General features: G+C 44.2%; 1 protein-coding gene across 1 annotated transcript in view; it reads left to right on the top strand.

Annotated features, from left to right (window-relative positions):
• GRK6 (G protein-coupled receptor kinase 6) overlaps window positions 1-23380 on the top strand; it is an 85012-nt gene that overhangs the window by 26255 nt on the left and 35377 nt on the right. Inside the window, exons 5-8 of the mRNA XM_040405523.1 lie at window positions 15325-15425; window positions 15597-15689; window positions 16153-16216; window positions 23013-23153. Of these exons, the coding sequence (XP_040261457.1) occupies window positions 15325-15425; window positions 15597-15689; window positions 16153-16216; window positions 23013-23153 (399 nt within the window). The remainder of the gene's footprint in view (window positions 1-15324; window positions 15426-15596; window positions 15690-16152; window positions 16217-23012; window positions 23154-23380) is intronic.

The following is a 23380-nucleotide window of genomic DNA, read 5'->3' as shown; positions in this document are numbered from 1 at the left end:
TACTGGGGTCTTGTGGGCTCAGCTGGCATAAACCCCCACTGAAGTACCCGCTGGGCCCGGACCAAAACATTTACCCCCATTCTTGCCAAAATCTCACCCTTTACCTTCGGGCAGTCGGCCGATTGATCGTCCGGCAAGTCGAAATACACCCGCTGGGACTCTGACGTCAGAAACGGAGCGACGACCTCAGCCCACTGGTCTTGGGGCAGCTTTTCCCTGGTGGCCACTTTTTCATACATCGCCAGGTAGGTTTCGATGTCGTCTGCGAGTGTCATCTTATGGATCGCTGCACGGACTGCTTTCCGGGCATCGTGGACGCTTGGGGTTGCTCCTGCTGTCTGCAAAGCCATCATGTGTTGTAGCAGCAACTGGTTGGTCTGTTGCTGCTGCTTATTAGCCTCCCGTTGGTGCATGTTGGTCTCTCGCTGCTGCAAATTATCCTCCATGAGGGCCTTCACAACAGCCTCCATTTTGTCGTTGGGCATGGGTTGAAACACAACTTATTTGATGTACGACATACAACTGTGCCCAAAAATATATCGGCGTTCACGCCAGCCTCACTGCGCTTGCCCGCATGCTCCATTAATTGTGGGCATTCGCTCTGGTAGTTAGGACTAGCGGATGCAGTATAGAGGCAAAGTACACAGTTCTTGAATCAAACAGCGGTGTTTATTCACACATTGGTGTATAACAAAATGCAGATAAGGTGTATCGCAAAATGCAGGTGGCTTGGTGTTTGTTCATACACAAGGAAAGTCCATAAACAATAAAAGTCACCTTTTCTCCTCGGTGTTAATTCACTCCCTGTTAGCCATTCAGTCTCATCAAGTCCATAGGCGGCCTGTTCGCCTTTAGAGAGGCCTGAGTCCTCCAGCCCGGCTCAAACCTCAACTCCCAGCACAGCCCTCAGTTTACAGCACACAGACTTCTGAGCTCCACTGTCAGAGGAAGGTAAATCCACACACCTGGCAGTGATGGCTGGTTTTTATGCCTGGCAAAAACCGGCCTGGAACATGGGGGTAGTCACCCACCCAGCACTTTGACTACTCCCAGTAAGAACCGTCCTGGATCAGCTATAACAGCCATGCTAAATCTTTAGGTGCCAATTAGCAATAGCTGCTGCTAACACATAAAATACCGGCTCTTACATCACCGAGGCCAGGAACCTCGGTGACACATACAGTGGATATAAAAAGTCTACACACCCCCGTTTTAAATGTCAGGTTTCTGTGATGTAAAAAAATGAGACAAAGATAAATAATTTCAGAACTTTTTTCACCTTTTTAATGTGACCTATAAACTGTACCACCAATTGAAAAACTAACTGAAATCTTTTAGGTGGAGGGAAGAAAACAAAAAAAACTAAAATAATGTGGTTGCATAAGTGTGCACACCCTCTTTTATAACTGGGGATGTAGCTGTGTTCAGAATTGAGCAATCGCATTCAAAATCATGTTAAATAGGAGTCAGCATACACCTGCCATCATTTAAAATACCTCTGATTAACCCCAAATAAAGTTCAGCTGCTCTAGTTGGTCTTTCCTGAAATTATCTTAGTCTCATCCCACAGCAAAAGCCATGGTACACAGAGAGCTTCCAAAGCATCAGAGGGATCTCATTGTTAAAAGGTATCAGTCAGGAGAAGGGTACAAAAGAATTTCCAAGCCATTAGATATAACATGGAACACAGTGAGGACCGTCATCATCAAGTGGAGAAAATATGACACAACAGTGACATTACCTGGACAAGAACTGGACGTCCCTCCAAAATTGATGAAAAGACGAGAGGAAAACTGGTCTGGGAGGCTACCAAGAGGCCTACAGCAACATTAAAGGAGCTGCAGGAATATCTGGCAAGTACTGGCTGGGTGGTACATGTGACAACAATCTCCCATATTCTTCATATGTCTGGGCTATGGGGTAGAGTTGCAAGACGAAAGCCTTTTCTTACGAAGAAAAACATCCAAGCCTGGCTACAGTTTTAAAAAATACATCTGAAGTCTCCCAAAAGCTTGTGGGAAAAGGTGTTATGGTCTGATGAAACCAATGTTTAACTTTTTGGCCATAATTCCAAAAGATATGTTTGGCACAAAAACAACACTGCACATCACCAAAAGAACACCATGCCCACAGTGAAGCATGGTGGTGGCAGCATCATGCTTTGGGGCTGTTTTTCTTCAGCTGGAACTGGGGCCTTAGTTAAGCTAGAGGGAATTATGAACAGTTCCAAATACCAGTCAATATTGGCACAAAACCTTCAGGCTTCTGCTAGAAAGCTGAACATGAAGAGGAACTTCATCTTTCAGCATGACAACGACCCAAAGCATACATCCAAATCAGCAGAGGAATGGCTTCACCAGAAGAAGATTAAAGTTTTGGAATGGCCCAGCCAGAGCCCAGACCTGAATCCGATTGAAAAGCTGTGAGGTGATCTGAAGAAGGCTGTGCACAGGAGATGCCCTCGCAATCTGACATATTTGGAGTGTTTTTGCAAAGAAGAGTGGGTAAATCTTGCCAAGTCAAAATGTGCCATGCTGATAGCACTCAGTCTTTTTGGGTATGAGTCTGTAATAAAATCAAAAGGTGCTTCAACAAAGTATTAGTTTAAGGGTGTGCACCCTTATGCAACCATATTATTATTTTATTTTTCCAATGTCTAGGAATAACCATCCTTGCCGCAGCTAGAAAATGCCTCAGGACCCCTTTCTTGACCTGGGCAAGAGAGCCAGGAATCAGAGATAGTAGGGTAAGTTGTGGAGTGTTAGGAATCGTTCTGTGTGAGTATCTGGCAAAGATCTGCAAAATTCGTTCCCAGAACGAATGAATTTTCGAACAGTTCCACCAAATATGTAATAAGAAACCCCTATCATTTTCGCACCTCCAGCACCTGTCCGACACATTAGGGAACATATGATGCAATTTAGTAGGACAATAGTACCATCTCGAGAGAATCTTATAATTCTTTTCTTTGACCTGTGACGCCAGTGAAATTCCATGGGAGAACGTACACATCTTTTCTACCTCCTCGTCTGTGAACCGGGTCTGCAAATCGGATTCCCAACTATCAAAAAATGGTGCCCTTTCTCCACTTTGTAGATCAAGAAGCAATTGGTAAAGTGTGGACAAAGTGCCCTCAATTGAGCCCTGTTGTGTGTGTGTGTGTGTGTGTGTGTGTGTATATATAACCTATCAAATCCTGTCATTGGGTTCACCGTTCCTCTGGAAAATGTGGTTCCAAAAAAGCAACTTAATTGAGCATATCCCAACCAGGAAGTCATACTAATTGCTACGCTCTGGCGTAGATTCTCAAGAGGATAGTGTCCCCTCTGACAGAACATCTCTAATTCTCATTAGCTCATTATGCGTGGTTTTGACGAGAAAGGATGATGGAGTCATACCCGGGATAAAAGCCGGATTTCCATGAAGTGGAGTCATAGGACCTGGTCTGAAGGAAATTTGGGATTTATTGATACATTCCTCCCAGATTGCTAGAACATGTCTCACTAAAAATGCATATTCTTCCTGAGAGGGTCTATCCTTTATATTTAACCAGGGTATGGCCTGGAGAGCGATAGAGGACAAAGATTGTTCCATAGTGACCCAAAGCTTCTTTAAGCCTTTATGTCTCCAATCCAAGAGTCTAGTAAGTACCGCTGCTTCATGATATAGGCAGATATCAGGTAAACCAAACCCCCCTAGGGATTTATGTTTGATCAAGACCTTCTTATTTAATCTAGGTTTACTTGTGTGCCAAATGAACCTGTTAAGGGCCCTTTGGATCTCTAGGAAGTATTTTTTAGGCACGTGAATAGGTATAGTTTGAAATATGTATAAGAACCTCAGTAAGATGTCAATTTTGACTGTATTCATACGGCCGAACCATGAGAGATGCTTAAGTTTATATGTCTGAAGGTCCTCGAGTTCTTTTCTGGAGAGGCATGTAATTTAAGGGGAATAACTGGTGCAGATGAACTGGAATCTGGATACTTAAATATGATAAGCTATTAGCCTTCCATTTAAATGGGAAATTATGTTTGAGAGATTCAGTCATCTCTTGAGAGAGGGAAATATTTAATATTTCAGTCTTGTCCATGTTTATCTTAAAGTTACTAAGATGACTAAATCTATCAAACTCTTTAAGCACGGATGGAATGGAGGTGTGGGGGGAAGTTACATATAGTAGAAGGTCGTCTGCAAAAAGAGTTAGTTTATGTTGCATGACTGGGGTCTCTATCCCTTTTAATGTTCGGATTGTTCCTAATAGCTACTGCCAAGTGTTCCATTGATAGGACATATAAAAGTGGGGACAGTGGGCATCCCTGTCTCATTCCATTGTGTATGTCAAATGGTGAGGACAGAATACTATTAGTACGAACTCGTGCTGATGTGTGCGAGTACAAAGCAGCTACCAATTCTACATACCTTTCCCCTAAGCCTACTTGTTTTAGGGGAGGCAGCATAAATTGCCAGTGTACCCTATCAAACGCTTTTTCAGCGTCCATCGACATCAAACACATGGGTATTTTCCGTTGCTGAGCTTGCGAAATTAGGGTAATAGTGCGGATAGTATTGTCTCTAGCCTCCCTCCCCAAGATGAATCCTACTTGGTCTCTGTTGATAATATCAGGCAGTATTGCATTGAGCCTATTCGCTAGGATTTTTTAATAGATCTTAATATCACAGTTTATTAAAGAAATTGGCCTATAGTTACTGCATATAGTACCATCCTTGTTTGGTTTAGGTATAACCACTATGTGGGCCTCTAAGGATTGTTTAGGGAAAGGACATGAGGGGGATATACTGTTATACATCTTAGTGAGAAAGGGGAGCAATAATTCTTGGTATCTTTTAAAGAAGACGGCTGTAAAACCATCTGGACCAGGACTTTTCTTCCCTTTTAAGGGCTGATATCACTGTCCTAACTTCCGTCTCTGTGAAAAGCTGATCTAACTCCGTACTCTGCTCGGCCGATATCTCAGGCAGAGCTGTTTCTAACATGTACGTAGAAGTACGTCTGTCAAGGTCTTGTTGGGACATATCAGCAAACTGGCCCCTAATATTATATAACGATTCATAATACGTCCTGAAGGTATTGGCAATGTGAGAGGGATGATGTACTGACTGACCCCTATGGTCTTTAATCACAGGGATATATGTTTGTGATATTCTGGGATGTAACAATTTGGCAAGCGCGCTCCCACATTTATTGGCCTTGTCATATAGAAAACTCTGGAATCTTTCCCTTGAGAGGGTGAACCTTTTATCTATAGCATTTTTAAGACTATCTCTTATTGTTGTAAGTTCGGCTAGAAGAGAGGGGGTAAGAAGTCGTTTGTGTAGTGATTCTAAGTCGTGCAAGCGCTCTGTTAACTTTTTGATGTGAACCTCCCCTTCTTTTTTCAGTCTAGACCCTTGTTGTATGAGTGTGCCTCGTACTACACACTTAAGTGCTTCCCATTGCAAAGGAGGTGCTGTGGTATCAGAAGCATGATTCACCAGAAACTCCTGGATTGTATCTTCTATTGCCTTGTTGCATACCGTATCTCTTAACAGGGTGTCATTAAGTCTCCATGTCCATTCCCTGGCCACTAAATCGGGCAGTTCCAGGGTAAGGGATATGGGTGCATGATCCGACCACAAAGCTGTGCCAATGGAAGCCTGAGGTTGGAACATTAAAGCATGATGAGAGATGGCAAACAAGTCAATCCTGCTATAAGTACGGTGAGCTGGAGAAAAGTATGTGTAATCTCTTTCATTAGGATGTAAGACTCTCCATACATCTATCAATCTTCTATTATGCAAAATCGTGCGTTTCCTGGCTACTGCTGAGGATGGCACTAAAGACCTGCCTAGGGATGTGTCTACCTTTTGGATTTAGCGTCAGATTGAAGTCGCCCCCAAGGAGGAGAACCCCCTCAATGAAGGAGTCCAATCCAGACATTATAGAGGCAAAGGCCTTACCCTGTCCCGAGTTTGGCAGATAAATGTTACCGATTGTGTACGTTCTCCCATGGATTGCCAGCTTGACGAAGACGTATCTTCCTTTATCACAGGACCTGAAATCTAGAATAGAACAGGAGAGGGATTTATGAAAAGCAATGGAGACTCCCCTAGCTTTAGCCTCAGGATACGTGCTATGATACCAGGTGTTATAGGACTTTAATCATAGACCTGGGATATGATTTGTTTTAAAGTGAGTTTCCTGTAACAGGATAATATGAGATTTTTCTTTCTGTAAACCTGACAGTATCTTTGATCTTTTTTCTGGAATGTTGAACCCTCGGACATTTAGGGAGACGATCTTAATCTTGCCAGGAGTAGCCATCATGTTTTGTTAGAATTATCTCTCTAGACCTGGGAGGAAGGGGAAATAAGAAAAGACAAAGGTAAAAACACAGTGGTCAGGAAGAGAATCGGGTATATCGGACAGGGGAGACAAACAATAAGGGGATAATGTGAAATCCCAAGGGGGATGTACACACGTGTAACCTAAGTAAACCTCAGAAAGGTGCAGATAACATAAGGCGTTAAATTGTGTGGGGTCGGTCTTCCAAAAACAGGTGAAGAGACCGCCATGAAACTAACCAAACTTTCCCAAAGCTGGTAAATACTCCTCACTCTAAGGCCTCATGCACACGACCGTTTTTTTTTTAAGTTCCGCAAAAACGGGGTCCGTAGGTCCGTGATCCGTGTCCGTTTTTTCTTCTGTGGGTCTTCCTTGATTTTTGGAGGAACCACGGACATGAAGAAAGTCATTTTGGTGTCCGCCTTACAATGCAAGTCAATGGGGACGGATCCGTTTGACGTTGACACAATATGGTGCAATTGCAAACGGATCCGTCCCCCATTGACTTTCAATGTAAAGTCAGGAGTCCCCATTATACCATCGGATCTGTGTTTTCTCCAATCCGATGGTATATTTTAACTTGAAGCGTCCCCATCACCATGGGAACGCCTCTATGTTAAAATATACCATCGGATTTGAGTTAGATCGTGAAAACCCATATCCGACAGTATATTCTAACACAGACGCATTCCCATAGTGATGGGGACGCTTCAAGTTAGAATATAGGGGTTAATTGTGCGTATCATAGCCCCCTGTAAGAGATCATAGCCCCCCTCCCTCCCCAGTTTTAAATTCATTGCTGGCCAGTGTGCCCCCCCCTCCCGCCCTCCCTCCCCTGTATTACATTCATTGGTGGCCAGTGGGCCCCCCTCCCTCCCCTGTATTACTGTACATTCATTGGTGGCCAGTGGGCCCCCCCTCCCTCCCCCTCCTAATTAAAATCCCCCCCCCCCCCATCATTGGTGGCAACGGAGAGTTCCGATTGGAGTCCCAGTTTAATCGCTGGGACTCCGATCGGTAACCATGGCAACAAGGATGCTACTGCAGTCCTGGTTGCCATGGTTACTTAGCAATTTTAGAAGCATTATACTTACCTTCGCTGTCTGTGACCGGCCGGGTGCTCCTCCTAATGGTAAATGAAAGGTCTGTGCGGCGCATTGCTTATAGCACAGACCTGTCACTTACCAGTAGGAGGAGCGCCCGGACGGTCACAGACATCGCAGGTAAGTATAATGCTTCTAAAAATTGCTAAGTAACCATGGCAACCAGGACTGCAGTAGCATCCTGGTTGCCATGGTTACCGATCGGAGCCCCAGTGATTTAAACTGGGACTCCGATCGGAACTCTCCGCTGCCACCAATGAAAAGGGGGGATTTTAATTAGGAGGGGGGTCCGCACTGGCCACCAATGAATGTACAGTAATACAGGGGAGGGGGGGCCGTACTGGCCACCAATGAATGTAATACAGGGAAGGGAGGGGGGGCACACTGACCACCAATGAATTTAAAACTGGGGAGGGAGGAGGGTGTGCCCCCTCTTGCCTGGCAGCACCTGATCTCTTACAGGGGGCTATGATACGCACAATTAACCCCTCAGGTGCGGCACCTGAGGGGTTAATTGTGCGGATCACAGCCCCCTGTAAGAGATCGGGTGCTGCCAGACAGCAGGGGGCAGTCATGTACACAGTTCGTAGTATATTCTAACTCGAAGCGTCCCCATCACTATGGGAACGCCTCTGTGTTAGAATATACTGTCGGATATGAGTTTTCACGATCTAACTCAAATCCGATGGTATATTCTAACATAGAGGCGTTCCCATTGTGATGGGGACGCTTCAAGTTAAAATATACCATCGGATTGGAGAAAACTCTGATCTGATGGTATAATAGGGACTCCTGACTTTACATTGAAAGTCAATGGGGGACGGATCCGTTTGCAATTGCACCATATTGTGTCAACGTCAAACGGATCCGTCCCCATTGACTTGCATTGTAAATCAGGATGGATCCGTTTGGCTCCGCACGGCCAGGCGGACACCAAAACGACTTTTTCCTTCATGTCCGTGGATCCTCCAAAAATCAAGGAAGACCCACGGAAGAAAAAACGGACACGGATCACAGACCTATGGACCCCGTTTTTGCGGACCACAAAAAAAAAACGGTCATGTGCATGAGGCCTAAGACAAATCTAGCAAGAGGTTTTAGACATATAAGCCAGCTCATATCGGGCTATAATGCCTAAAAGCTATTATCAATTAGCTAGGAAACAGTCATAAAAAGTGGGTATACATCACATCAGTCAGTATGCTAACTAACATATACACTGCTCAAAAAAATAAAGAAACACAAAAATAACACATCCTAGATCTGAATTAATTAAATATTCTTCTGAAATACTTTGTTCTTTACATAGTTGAATGTGCTGACAACAAAATCACACAAAAATAAAAAAATGGAAATCAAATTTTTTAACCCATGGAGGTCTGGATTTGGAGTCACACTCAAAATTAAAGTGGAAAATCACACTACAGGCTGATCCAACTTTGATGTAATCTCCTTTAAACAAGTCAAAATGAGGCTCAGTAGTGTGTGTGGCCTCCACGTGCCTGTATGACCTCCCTACAACGCCTGTGCATGCTCCTGATGAGGTGGCGGACGGTCTCCTGAGGGATCTCCTCCCAGACCTGGACTAAAGCATCTGCCAACTCCTGGACAGTCTGTGGTGCAACGTCACGTTGGTGGATAGAGCGAGACATGATGTCCCAGATGTGCTCAATTGGAATCAGGTCTGGGGAACGGGCGGGCCAGTCCATAGCATCAATGCCTTCGTCTTGCAGGAACTGCTGACACACTCCAGCCACATGAGGTCTAGCATTGTCTTGCATTAGGAGGAACCCAGGGACAACCGCACCAGCATATGGTCTCACAAGGGGTCTGAGGATCTCATCTCGGTACCTAATGGCAGTCAGGCTACCTCTGGTGAGCACATGGAGGGCTGTGCGGCCCTCCAAAGAAATGCCACCCCACACCATTACTGACCAATGCCAAACCGGTCATGCTGGAGGATGTTGCAGGCAGCAGAACGTTCTCCACGGCGTCTCCAGACTCTGTCACGTCTGTCACATGTGCTCAGTGTGAACCTGCTTTCATCTGTGAAGAGCACAGGGCGCCAGTGGCGAATTTGCCAATCTTGGTGTTCTCTGGCAAATGCCAAACGTCCTGCACGGTGTTGGGCTGTGAGCACAACCCCCACCTGTGGACATCGGGCCCTCATATCACCCTCATGGAGTCTGTTTCTGACCTTTTGAGCAGAGACATGCACATTTGTGGCCTGCTGGAGGTCATTTTGCAGGGCTCTGGCAGTGCTCCTCCTGTTCCTCCTTGCACAAAGGCGGAGGTAGCGGTCCTGCTGCTGGGTTGTTGCCCTCCTACGGCCTCCTCCACGTCTCCTGAAGTACTGGCCTGTCTCCTGGTAGCGCCTCCATGCTCTGGACACTACGCTGACAGACACAGCAAACCTTCTTGCCACAGCTCGCATTGATGTGCCATCCTGGATAGGCTGCACTACCTGAGCCACTTGTGTGGGTTGTAGACTCCGTCTCATGCTACCACTAGAGTGAAAGCACCGCCAGCATTCAAAAGTGACCAAAACATCAGCCAGGAAGCATAGGAACTGAGAAGTGGTCTGTGGTTACCACCTGCAGAACCACTCCTTTATTGGGGGTGTCTTGCTAATTGCCTATAATTTCCACCTGTTGTCTATCCCATTTGCACAACAGCATGTGAAATTGATTGTCATTCAGTGTTGCTTCCTAAGTGGACAGTTTGATTTCACAGAAGTGTGATTGACTTGGAGTTACATTGTGTTGTTTAAGTGTTCCCTTTATTTTTTTGAGCAGTGTAGTTTAACTCTTAACTATCCTCTCGAACAGCACACAAAAGTATACTGGCATAATATGCATCCAGGGTCTTCCTATTCAGCTGCAGATCACTAGCTGATAAATGACCATAATTAAGACCCCTATGCTTGTCAGTATATGTCGAACCTTGACTTAGAACAGAAACATATCACAAACAATTAGTTGCCTTCTGTAGGAACCAACAGACACCTATTAAAGTAGTGGGTTGTTATAGGGTCTCCAGCCCCAATACTGAGCCCTAGCAGATAGGAGATCCCAGACCTAAGAAACCCGATATGTTATAAATTGCACAATTAACTCTATATTAACAGATATCAAGTGGGGTGACCCTAAGAATTGGCCACCATTCTGGATCCAGGCTTCTTCATTTTCCAGACCGAGAAGCGTGTCGGTAGTGGCGGAATGACGTGCCAGTCCGGAAGATTAATATCTGGTAGGCCCAAAGCAGCTAGAAAGTCCGGTAGCTCGTCAGGGACCTTTAATTCAAAACGCTTGCCTCCACGTCGGACCACTAACTGGAAAGGGTATCCCCACATGTACGGAATCTTTCTTTAAGACACTCCAACAAAGGTCTCAGTGCTCTACGTTGCTGCAAAGTCGAGCGGGATAGATCTTGTAGTAAAGAGATTTGAGCGTCTCTAAATTCGATGGTTGGCTGATTCCACGTTTTACGCATAATTTCCTCCTTAACCATGTAGTAGTGTAGACGGCAAATAACGTCCCTCGGCTTGGAAGGGTCAGGGTTAGGGGGTGCTAGAGCCCTGTGCGCCCTATCTATTTCTAGATCATCAGTAACGGATCTTCTTGAAAAAGTCCTGCACAGTGTGAGTCAACTCCGCTGCAGGTATAGACTCTGGGAGCCCTCTGATCCTTATGTTGTTTCTTCTGCTCCTATTTTCAGTGTCTTCTTGGAGCCGATATAGCTGACTGATAGGCTGATCTCTGATGTCACCTTTTGCCTTCTATATCTTCTAACCTGGCCGATATTTCCTCTTGATGAGAGACTACAGCATCGACCCTCTCCTTCATGATTTGCATGTTGTTGGAGATTGTGTGCAGTTCTTGCTTATAAGAATTCTCCAGGCGCACAATAAATTGCTCCATCTCCTGCCTAGTCGGCAGTTGTTTTACATGCTCCCTCCAGTCCCATGTTTCCTCGTATGGTGAGGGTATAGCTTGCATCGCTGGGGTATAGGGAGGTTGCTGTCTGGAGGGTAAAGGCTCCATGTCTGGTGCGCAAGATGGCGGCCGCCACGTGGCGCCTCGCGCCGGCGAATGGCCTCCTTCACCAGGTGGCATAATTTCTTTCACCCTAATCGGGTCCCGCTCCTTGTCCCTGTCCGCTTCTCTACCTGTCTGGGGAGGACGGGGATCTAGCGTTGGCGCCACAGCGCTCGGATTGTGTGCCATGGGGAAGAAGGCTGCTGCGTGGGGATTGCGGCCGGTTACCGTCTGCCCTTCCGGTGCGAAGAAGTGCTGGATGCCGCTCCTTCCCCTGTGTGAGGTGCCGGCAGCTGAGCTCTTTCTCGTCCGGACCATTTGCTGCAACGAATGGTCCACTTGTGGGCGAGGAGCCCTTATCTTTTAGTTTCGTGGCGGGAGCTCAGTTCGAGTGCGACTTCACGCTGCCATAGTCAGGACACGCCCCCCAATTTCCAATATTTATATAATTCTCAAAACTTTTGGCCACGACTGTAGTTCAGCCTAGAGCTACCTCCGATCCTGGCTGTAGAGTAAAAGGCTGTGCTAAGAGCTGGAGATGTTGGTTACAGTTCATTTGTAGAGCAAGGGTCCTCACTGAGGCCCTTTGCTTCCTCTCCCCTAGAGTGGCGACTACAAAAGACAGTGTGTGGTCCAAGTGGTTAAAACACTTTCCAACTGGTTAATTACTCTAGGAGCGGTGGATGAAGACCACAGTTTAATGTCTAGCTTTCCTAGAATGCAAGCTGGCAAATCGTCATGTTTCAGTGAATCTGCACAACTTGGCAATTTTACCAATACAGGGGTCTAGTAATAATGAAATTTTGACTTGTGGTTCAATTCTTCATTGTTGTAAAAATCTCTGTTTGCTGTCGGGGAACATTCCTCAGACCATTCTCATTTAGCTACAAGGGCCAAAGACCCGTAGAGATCTAGTCCGGCTCCAGTGTGCATGCTAAGTGATGCTAGATAAATTAGACAGCCTGGACTCCAAGCTGACTATTTCCCGGCCAGAGTTCTTTTGTAGCTTATTAAATAAAGTTTTAGCTTTATGAAGAAAATAAAAAAGTCTTCATCCTAACTTTCCTACCATTTTTCTATTATAGAGGCTGAGCAACTCCTGTACAGGTGAAACTCGAAAAATCTGAATATCGTGCAAAAAAGTAATGCAACTTAAAAAGAATTGCATTAATGCAACTTAAAATTAGAATTTTGTGAAGAGGTTCAATATTCTAGGCTCAAAGTGTCACACTCTAGTCAGCTAATTAATCCATACCCCCTGAGCAAAGGGTACCTCAAAATTGTGACTTTGGGATTCAAGCCATAATCATCCAAATTATAACAAATAAAGGCTTGAAATATCTCGCTTTGCATGTAATGAGTCTATCTCATATGTTAGTATCACCTTTTAAGTTGCATTACTCAAATCACTGCAAAAAATGCACCAACATGATACGCAACTGGCAATACTAGCTAATTCCTCAGGCCGATGTTACAAGCTGAGAACCTTGCCAATATCTTCCAGTCAGGAACATATCGGAGCCCCTCATGGACCACGTCATGGTGTCTCAGCACACATGGGGTCCTACCACTCACCTGCCCGTGGTGTTTGAACAGGGTCTGAACAATGCAATTAACTCACAGCCAGACTCTCACATGCCTCCATAGTGGTATCACCAATGCACTGTGAGGTAAAATAAAGCTGTGAGCCGCACCCACAACAGACCATGTGACACAGAAGCTACCAGGTGCAAAAGAATGTTACCAACAAATTAAAGTGGCACAGTGAGTTTGTCATTACTGAAATAAATGAACTTTGCACGATATTCTAATTTTTCGAGTTTCATTGGCCTCACAGAACTCATTGTACCAGCTGCACAAACGGGCGCTCCACAAACATTGCATCGGCGCTGAGCAGTGAATAAATTTGCAGTGGGGCGGTGCTGGGCTCCGAAGTAATGGGAGCGGCTGGGCTCCAACGGCCGGAGGGACAGCCCCTTGGGCTCCTTATTGAGGTACTTTACATATTAATAAAAGCGATTTTATAGACAAATTACAAGACACGGGGCAGTAATACTATTATATTTTAATGTAAATCGTGGAGACTAATGTGGTGATGTTAATATCTTAGTAAGTGAAATACAGGTGACCGTGTCCTTATAGTCCTTATAGTTTTTATAACAAACAAAAATTATAATCACATTTGGGAGATCGTGTCGCTATTTTAGGTTACCATTTATATTCTGGGTAAACCAATCAGTGTATTTTTATGCCCAGTGATGGGCCCAGCAGTGTGTTCGGTGATGTCACCGGCTCTGATGGCCGGGCTTGAGCGCTGCCCTAGCCTCCGGCTGGCAGCCCTATGGAGAGCCCGGTTCGTCACCGGAACTCCAATAAATGCCAATCGCGCAGGGTAAATGAGAACAACGGAGCATGAACTGGCTGTGACGCTCTGGGTGTAACTCTCTGCGCTGTGATTGGACAGCGCTACAGCCAGGGAGAAGGAGACGCCCATTGAGAAACCCTGGTGTCTCCTCCTCCCTATTCCGATGCTCAGTATTAGCATACTGAGCAGGAGAAATCCAGCGGGGCACAGTGAGGCGTAGGAGGCAAAATTAAAAAAATCAAGCAGGGTGGCAGCATCAGCGGGGGTACCCCGCAAGTACAGGTATATATCTCCCTTAATAAAATTGCATGATAGGTCCTCTTTAAGATGATAAGTTTCCTTTAGAGGGCCCCAGGGTTGTCTAACCATATACTTTTTTTTAGAGCATACCTAGGTATGACCAAACACACAAATGTACTAGCATGTAGACATTTACCAGTAAATTACACTGTATAAAAAAATCAGTAAGCCAATAGGTGTTTGGGGTTTTGGACTGTCCTTTGCCTGGAATAGTAGGTGTACCTGGCTGGGTAGTTATCACTGCACTGTTCTACTTGACCATTCTCTGTTGCATAATGTTTGTGTCCAATTACATTTGGATGAACTGGGTTACTGTGTAAATGGCCTCTGCTTATTTTGTGGAGTGGCCAAGCAAAACCTCTTTGTATACTGCTTGTAAATATTTGTTTTAGCTGGTCAATGTCATTCATATTTCATATGGTTTTACACTAAGCTGAAATTCAGTCTGAAGATCTTCCAGAAAAAACAACTTTGTGTATGAAATGCGTCACAGGCCAGTGCATTCAGCTTTCAACTATGACACTTCCTTGATATGATGCCCCCATCCACCGTCGCATACCAGTTTCAGCACGTGACAGCATTAATGGGTCATTGAGAAGAATTAGACAACTATCCACATTGCATTCTGTAAAGAGATTTCTGGCAAAAAAAAAAACATTTTGTCCAGATTTCTTCCTTTTTAAATTGTCATTGAGTTTTGAGAACACTTTTGATTTGACATGGAGACATACTGTAAAAAGTTTTTTGATTTGCGGGGGTCTGAGTGTGAGTGCTTTTCTCTCCTTGTTCTAGTGATCGGTAGGGCTCTTGGCACTCAGACCCCCCCATTACAACATTTTATATATCTTCTAGTTGCATTCAATTGAAGCACAACTGGAACAAGCACAAATGAATTCCTATACCAGAAACTAGCACCTCTGATAGAGTGGAAGATATCATAGTCTAGCCTTGGCCCAAGTAATAATTGCCATTAGTTTGTCATTTTATCTCAATTATATCATGTGCATCTCCTAAACCTCACTCATATCTACATAGAAGTCCATCCTCTCCCTTGTTTGTGTACATCTTCTCGGGTTCACCCAGTAATGAGTGACATAAAGCCTATGGAATTGCATCCACTTGCTGTACCTACCATATCTGCTGATGACTGACTATGTTCCTCTGTCCTCTCAGAGTGAAGACTATATCACAGAGGTCCCTGAGCAGCTAGTCGGCAAATGCAGGGAAAGTTTAGAAAACAATCCCTGCAAAGAACTTTTTAAAGATTGTTCTAAGTAAGTTATGAAGTTGTGCATAATTTCAGTATAATGTAATTTACCTCATGGCATGAAAGAAAAAAGATTTACAAATGCATGAAATCAAGTTAGACACAACCTTTAAAATGGTCATGTGAAGAGGAAGCATGACGCCTTCTTTCTGTGGTTCTAATGTTTCATTTCTTTCAGACTTGTCCATGACTTCCTTAGTATGGCTCCATTTTCAGATTACCTGGACAGCCAGTATTACAACCGCTTTTTACAGTGGAAATGTCTGGAGAGGTAAGACTGTAACAGTAGAAAGCCACTGCACATTTCTGCTACAGATGTTATAATTACCTAAATACCGTATAAATAATTTTTAGTTAATTTTTTGGGCATGTTTAGACATTTGTACTTTTGACACAGTAAGACAAGACTATCATCTAAATCTGAATAGTGTTTTTTTTTTTTTTTTTTCTTCCTTTCTCGTGAGTGAACCCTTCTTACATTTCTCCAGTTTTTTTTGGGTGAGATCCTATTAGGTTTTATAGCCATCTTTCTATATTGTCTTGTAAAGTGGGTGGAGCGCTGTGTGTGTGTGTATAAAATAATATTTTATAATTTGTGTGTATATATGTATTATATACACTGTGTTTTTTAATTGTATTCTATCTTTTTTTTTTATTCTTTTTATTTTTTTTAATAACGGCATGTATTATATTTATGTATTTGCTATTACTTAATTTTAATTCTTACTTCATAGGGAGCCAGTCACAAAGAACACATTTCGTCAGTACAGAGTTCTTGGGAAAGGAGGTTTTGGAGAGGTATGTTACTTCACATTGCACTGCACATTCTATGCTTCTTGTGTCACTTCCTCAGAGTGATCATTGATCCTGAAGAATTCTCATTTTGTTATTAGTTATACTATCCTAACCAACTATTCTGTAACCCAGGAAGGTCTTCTTTTTGCTTTTGTTTGTTAGTAAACCTGTTAATTTCATTTGAATAATACGTTTTATTTTTAATGTCCTCCATTTAATTTGTATTTCAGGAGGTATACATTAAACCGATGCATATGGGGTTAACTGTTTTTCTAGCTGTGTGACTGGTACACTACCAGGAGGTTCTAAACACTTATTTATGCCACATTGTCAGAGAGCAGATATAAGGAGTCCGTCTGATCCCCAGATGACGGAAAAGACAAAAAAAATCACAGGCAGCTACTACAGCATCTTGGCTATGTACACAAAAAAGGATTCCATTTTTTTAATAAAGACCAACTGAAAAAAAGATTTTTACCTCAAAATAAATACAATGCAATAATAATACAAATTTGCCCCAAAGGTTTACATAGCCTTTAACTTAAAATATTTTATTGCATAGCGTTGTGTGGAAGTACTATAAAAATGGGAAATGGCAGTGCGTCTTATGCTGCAATTTTTACTCTGTTAACACTGATACATCGCCGGCCGCGATGCATCAACGGGCAGGGAGGAGGGGCTGGAGGTTGGCAACTGCTGTTGAAATCGCGGCGGTGCCCGGTGCAGTCACTGTACTCTATTACACCGGGCCCCGCTCACAGCAGTATTCATATGTAAAGTGAAGTCATGGGTAAAGCTTTAAGGTATAGCAATCCTCTGCAGCAGTAGCGCAATCCACATAGTACTCACTATGAAACTCCTGTAGCAGGCAGGCTGGCCGGTCACTCACTTCGTCACGCGCATGCTCCTCCCACTTTATTAATTAAGCAGGCGGAGCAGGCACGTGACGAAGTGAGTGACGTTACGCTGCCGGCCAGCCTGCCTGCTATGGGAGTTTCATAGTGAGCACTACGTGGATATACTTTAACAAAGCTCCCATGCCTACACTTTACATATGAATACGGCTGTGAGCGGACCCCGGTGTAATAGAGTACAGTGACTGCACCGGGCACCGCCGCGATTCCAACAGTAGTTGCCAGCCTCCACCCCCTGTATTGGGGGGGTCACTATTTACACAGGGACACTGTTATGGAGGGGATCTGTAGATGACACATATATAGCATAAGATGCTATATATGTGTCATCCACAGATCCCCCCCCCCATAACAGTGTCATCCACAGATCCCCCCCCCATAACAGTGTCATCCACAGATCCCCCCCCCCATAACAGTGTCATCCACAGATCCCCCCCCATAACAGTGTCATCCACAGATCCCCCCCCCATAACAGTGTCATCCACAGATCCCCCCCATAACAGTGTCATCCACAGATCCCCCCCATAACTGTCATCCACAGATCCCCCCCATAACTGTCATCCACAGATCCCCCCCCTAACAGTGTCATCCACAGATCCCCCCATAACAGTGTCATCCACAGATCCCCCCATAACAGTGTCATCCACAGATCCCCCCATAACAGTGTCGTCCACAGATCCCCCCCCATAACAGTGTCATCCACAGATCCCCCCCATAAGTGTCATCCACAGATCCCCCCCATAAGTGTCATCCACAGATCCCCCCCATAACAGTGTCATCCACAGATCCCCCCCCCATAAGTGTCCTCCACAGATCCCCCCCCATAAGTGTCCTCCACAGATCCCCCCCCCATAAGTGTCCTCCACAGATCCCCCCCCATAAGTGTCCTCCACAGATCCCCCCCCATAAGTGTCCTCCACAGATCCCCCCCCATAAGTGTCCTCCACAGATCCCCCCCCATAAGTGTCCTCCACAGATCCCCCCCCATAAGTGTCCTCCACAGATCCCCCCCCATAAGTGTCCTCCACAGATCCCCCTCCATAAGTGTCCTCCACAGATCCCCCCCCATAAGTGTCCTCCACAGATCCCCCCCCCCCATAAGTGTCCTCCACAGATCCCCCCCCCCCATAAGTGTCCTCCACAGATCCCCCCCCCCCCCATAAGTGTCCTCCACAGATCCCCCCCATAAGTGTCCTCCACAGATCCCCCCCATAACAGTGTCATCCACAGATCCCCCCCATAACAGTGTCATCCACAGATCCCCCCCATAACAGTGTCATCCACAGATCCCCCCCCCCATAACAGTGTCATCCACAGATCCCCCCCCCATAACAGTGTCATCCACAGATCCCCCCCCGATAACAGTGTCATCCACAGATCCCCCCCCCCCCCGATAACAGTGTCATCCACAGATTCCCCCCCCCCCGATAACAGTGTCATCCACAGATTCCCCCCCCATAACGGTGTCATCCACAGATCCCCCCCCCCATAACGGTGTCATCCACAGATCCCCCCCCCCCCCCCGATAACAGTGTCATCCACAGATCCCCCATAGCAGTGCCACCCACAGACCACCATTAGTTCAAAAGCACACCTTATATATTTTCTTTCTTATTTTCCTCCTCAAAAACCTAGGTGCGTCTTATGGGGTAAAAAATATGGTACATCCTTTATTTTGTGGTATACTAATGCATGCCAGCCAATCAGGGCTGAAAGCACACCCTTTTGGCCTACATCTGACCAATGGACCCCTAGGTACAGGATGAGCAGAGCAGAGTAGGGCAGGCTGTCAATCACTGATAGTACCGCCTCCTTACTTTCAAGCAGGATTTAAATGATTGAAATACAAATTATATTGAATCATTTCCCACAAAACTATATATATCCATCTGCTCAGCTCCTGCTCTAGAACATGCTGCCTGCAGCTTATACACCCTTTTCAATTAGACCGATTCCCTTTAAAGTGAGTCTGTCAGCAGTTTTGACCATGCCAAACTGCTGACAGCTGTAAACAGGGGCTGGAGACCAGGACAAACATATCTTTTGTGGAACTTTTACTATAAGGAGTAGTGAGAATATGAACTTTTTTTCTGCCTATTACTGTTCCTGCAAGAGACCAAGAGATAGTGCTTCACTGTGAGGTGCTGTCTGCATTGAGCTTCATAGGTCCACCCCTCTGCTTTGTGTGACAGCTGTAGCATCCAACCATGAGACCTCTACAGCTGAGCAGAGGGTCTGTAAAGAGGCTCAATAAAGAGAGCAGAGTGCATTTCACAGTGATGCTCTGCCTCCAGGGCACTTTCTGGAGCAGAATCTGGAGGTGTGAAAGTTTACATTCGCATTACTCGTGGTAACGGTATCTTTGTACTGCTGTCCTAAGCACCTACCTAGTGCTGCCAGCCGTTTAGCATTTTCAAAATTGCTGAAGAACTCCCTTAAAAATTTAAGGGGCCTTTCAGGAGACTTATCCGGAGGATAGGTCATCAACATGTGACACCCAGCACCCCCACTGATTTTGGTGCCTTCTGCCTCTGCACTGTACACTGTATAGTTTCCAACGTCGGCAGCTACCTGGAACTGCTGATTGATGTGGGGTTTCAGACCCTACCAATCTGATATTGATGACTTGTCCTGGAAAACCCCTTTATAATGTGGAGTAAATGTGATTTTAAAGATCGATCACAAGGCTTACATTACACAAAATGTTAACAAACTAAATCTTTTTATAGTTATGAACAGCACTTTTCTAGGGAAGTGAAAATATGCATAATTTCATCACCTACATGTGTGTGGCTGGAAGGAATATTGCAGGAAGTGGCCCTAAACCATATCACCTAATCTTTTGTCATTTCTACTTGTGAAGTTTTCTAAATTATGTCATGAGGAAAACAAAATACATGCTTATAATATGAATCTAACCAAATACAAAAATATAAAGATCATCGGGTTTATTGTGGCTATTGTAATGCAAAGGAAATGCAAATGGGCAGATTTACTAATCCAGTGACTGTGGATCTTGCTGGAAATAAGACAATTTCAGATAACTTTACACAAAAGTGCATGTTTCTTACTTTTACTTTTTTTTTATTTTTTTATCATACTTGTGTTAGTAGTGCATAAGTTGTGTTGTAAGTTGGTTCTCTATAGGAGTGAATTGAAAAATAAATGCCATTATGATTTAAGTATAGTAGAATTTAATTTTGCTAGCATGGCAGAATGTCTCCTGTCTTCCCATGCTAGCATAATATATCTGCGTGGAATTCCAGAGCTCAGACTCTGATAATAACCTAAAGTGCATTCAGAAAGTCTTCAGACCCTTTCACCTTTTTCACATTTTGTTAAGTTGCGGCCTTGTGCTAAAATATAAAAAAAATATCATGTTTTCCCCCATCAATTTTAAATTTCGTATGGACAAAAGTATTCAGATCCTTTATTTTGACACTTGAAATTTAGTTCTGGGGCCCACCATTTCTCTTGATTATCTTTTGAGATGTTTCTACACCTTGATTGGAGTCCACCTACTGTATGGTACAGTCAGTTAACTGGACATGATTTGGAAAGACACACGCCTGTCTATATAAGGTCTTACAGCTGACACTGCATTTCAGAGTAAAAACCAATCCATGAGGAGGAAAAAACTTCCTGTAGAGCTCAGAGACAGGATTGTGTGGAGGCACAGATCTGCAGACGGGTACTAAAGCAATTCTGCTGTACTGAAGTTCCCAAGAGCACAGTGGCTTCCATAATTCTTAAATAGAAGAAGTTTGGAGCAACTAGGGCTCTTCCTAGGGCTTCCAGCTCATCAAACTATATAATTGGGAGAGAAGAGACTTGGTAAAAGAGGTGACCAAGAACCCAATGGTCACCCTGGCTGAGCTCCAAAGATTCTGTTTGCAGTTGGGAGAATCTTTCCGAAGGCTATCCATCACTGCAGCATTACTTTAATCTTTATGCTTTATGGCAGAGTGAACAGAAAGAAGCCTCTCCTCAGTAAAAGACACATGAAAGCCCACTTGGAGTTTGCAAAAAAACACCTAAGGGACTCTCAGACTGACTGACACTTTGACAGGGCCAAGCAATGAAAACATCATCATAACTGGCCCTGTCAATGAAAGGTGAACAGAGGGTGGTAGTTGTAGAGAGAACAGAAGTTTTAGGTGTAACAACAATTGCTCCTAGAGGCTCATTTGCATATGTTGAAACATCATTTTTCTGAGCAATGCGGGCACATATGAACATGGGACCAACACAGGTGCCTTCAGCAGCCAAGTGCACATGTAACAGGTCAGCCAGCTTCATAGGTACAAGTCTGCTGACAGATGCCCTTTAATGAAAACCTAATCCAGAGTGCTCTGGACCACACATTGGGTCAAAGGTTCACCTTCCAACAAGACAATAGCACGTAGCCTAGACAACACAGGAGTGGCTTTGGAACACTGTAAATGTCCTTGAGTGGCCCTGCCAGAGTCCTGACTTAAAGCCAATTGAACATTTCTGGAGAAATCTGAAAATGGCTGTCCACCGACAGTTTCCACCCAACCTGACAGAGCTTGAGTGGATCTGCAGAGAAGAATAGCAGAAAATCCCCAAATTCAGGTGTGTAAACTTTGTGACATCATACCCAAGAAGGCTGGAGTTTGTAATTGCTGCCAAAGGTGCTTCAACTAAGTACTGAGTAAAGGGTCTGAATATTTATGTTAACGCAAGATTTTAGTTTTTCATTTTCAATAAATTAGCAAAGATTTCTTACATTCAGTTTTCACTTTGTCATTATGAGGTATTGCATGCAGAATGATGGGGGGAAACCGTTATTTTATTTTTATTTATTTTTTAAGCACAGGGTCACTCCATAACAAAATGTAAAAAAAAAAGAAAAAAGTAAAAGGGACTGAAGACTTTCCGAATGCATTGTAAGTGTAATTATGGCTTTCATCACTCATGTAAATCAAGCTAATTACATATTGTTATCTTGGATGTCAGTAAAGGGCCCATTACGCTGGCCAAGAATCCTAAAGATATTCTCTAACAAGCGTTCATAGGAACACTCGTTAGAGATTATCTGGCGCTACTTTTTCAGGTAGTCGAATTGTTTGCTGGCAGAAGATTGTGCTGTGTAAACACGATCTGCTGTTGACAAACAATGATTTAGTATGGGGATGAGTGCTGGCATTAGCGATCACTCCTCCCCATACTATGGAGGAGATCGCTGCCTGTAAATACAGCGGTTTCCTCCACCAGCGAGTGCTTCATTCCTTTTGTGTCAGGCCATGTAAAAGGCACTTTAAGTACGCGGTGATTGACTTGCATATCTTTGATCAGCACTAGTATATTGCCCAGCGTTGGCCTATGTAAGAGGACCCTCCCTTCCTATCTATTCCCATTATATCATTGTATTACATATTTAGGCTCCCAATCACTTGAGTATTGTTCGCTGAGCCTACCATTTTTGGTGAAACCAGATGACGATCTAACATATAAGGGAAGCTCTTAACTCTCATCCAATACATGATATCAGGGGAGAGAAGAATTGAGTTACAACAACCAATTCTTTTGTTCTTCTATGAGATAAGCTGCTGCCAGAGGTGTCCGACAATGTCTTTTACCTCTCACTCTCTAATGAAAGCACATACATGTTGACCCGAGCCTGGCCTGTATGAATACGGGGGGGGGGGGGGGGGGTTTAGTGAGAGAGCCCTCGCCGAACTTCTATTAAAGGTGTATGGGCACCTTAATATTGCATGAAAGAATAAAAGAAAGAGAAGATAATACTGTTTGACGTATTTGTGATTAAAAGAAATGGTACTTGATGTTTTTTATATATATTGCTGTGAATAGAAATTGCTGAGAAAATACTTTTTCTGAATTGAATTTCCTCTTTCCTGCAGGTCTGTGCCTGCCAAGTGCGAGCAACCGGAAAAATGTATGCTTGTAAGAAACTGGAGAAGAAACGTATTAAAAAAAGAAAAGGGGAATCCATGGCCTTGAATGAGAAACAGATCCTAGAGCGAGTCAACAGCAGGTTTGTAGTAAGTACAGATCCATCTGAAGGTCTAGGGGAGGGAAATGGTAGTAGCATTACATAACAAAGTGTTATAAGGTCACATGTCTATTGGTCCTGTTATATACATTGTTATATTGGCAGAAAATGAATTTGGATGTTTTTGGCTGGTAAAGAGATGAAGGTGTGGACAACCCCTGTCCATATGCCATATTAGAGAATCTGGACAATGTAGACACAGGACACCTTCCACCT

The sequence above is a fragment of the Bufo bufo genome, chromosome 1, assembly GCF_905171765.1.
Source record: "Bufo bufo chromosome 1, aBufBuf1.1, whole genome shotgun sequence".
Lineage (NCBI taxonomy): Eukaryota > Metazoa > Chordata > Amphibia > Anura > Bufonidae > Bufo > Bufo bufo.
This window is presented reverse-complemented; position numbering and strand designations above follow the sequence as displayed.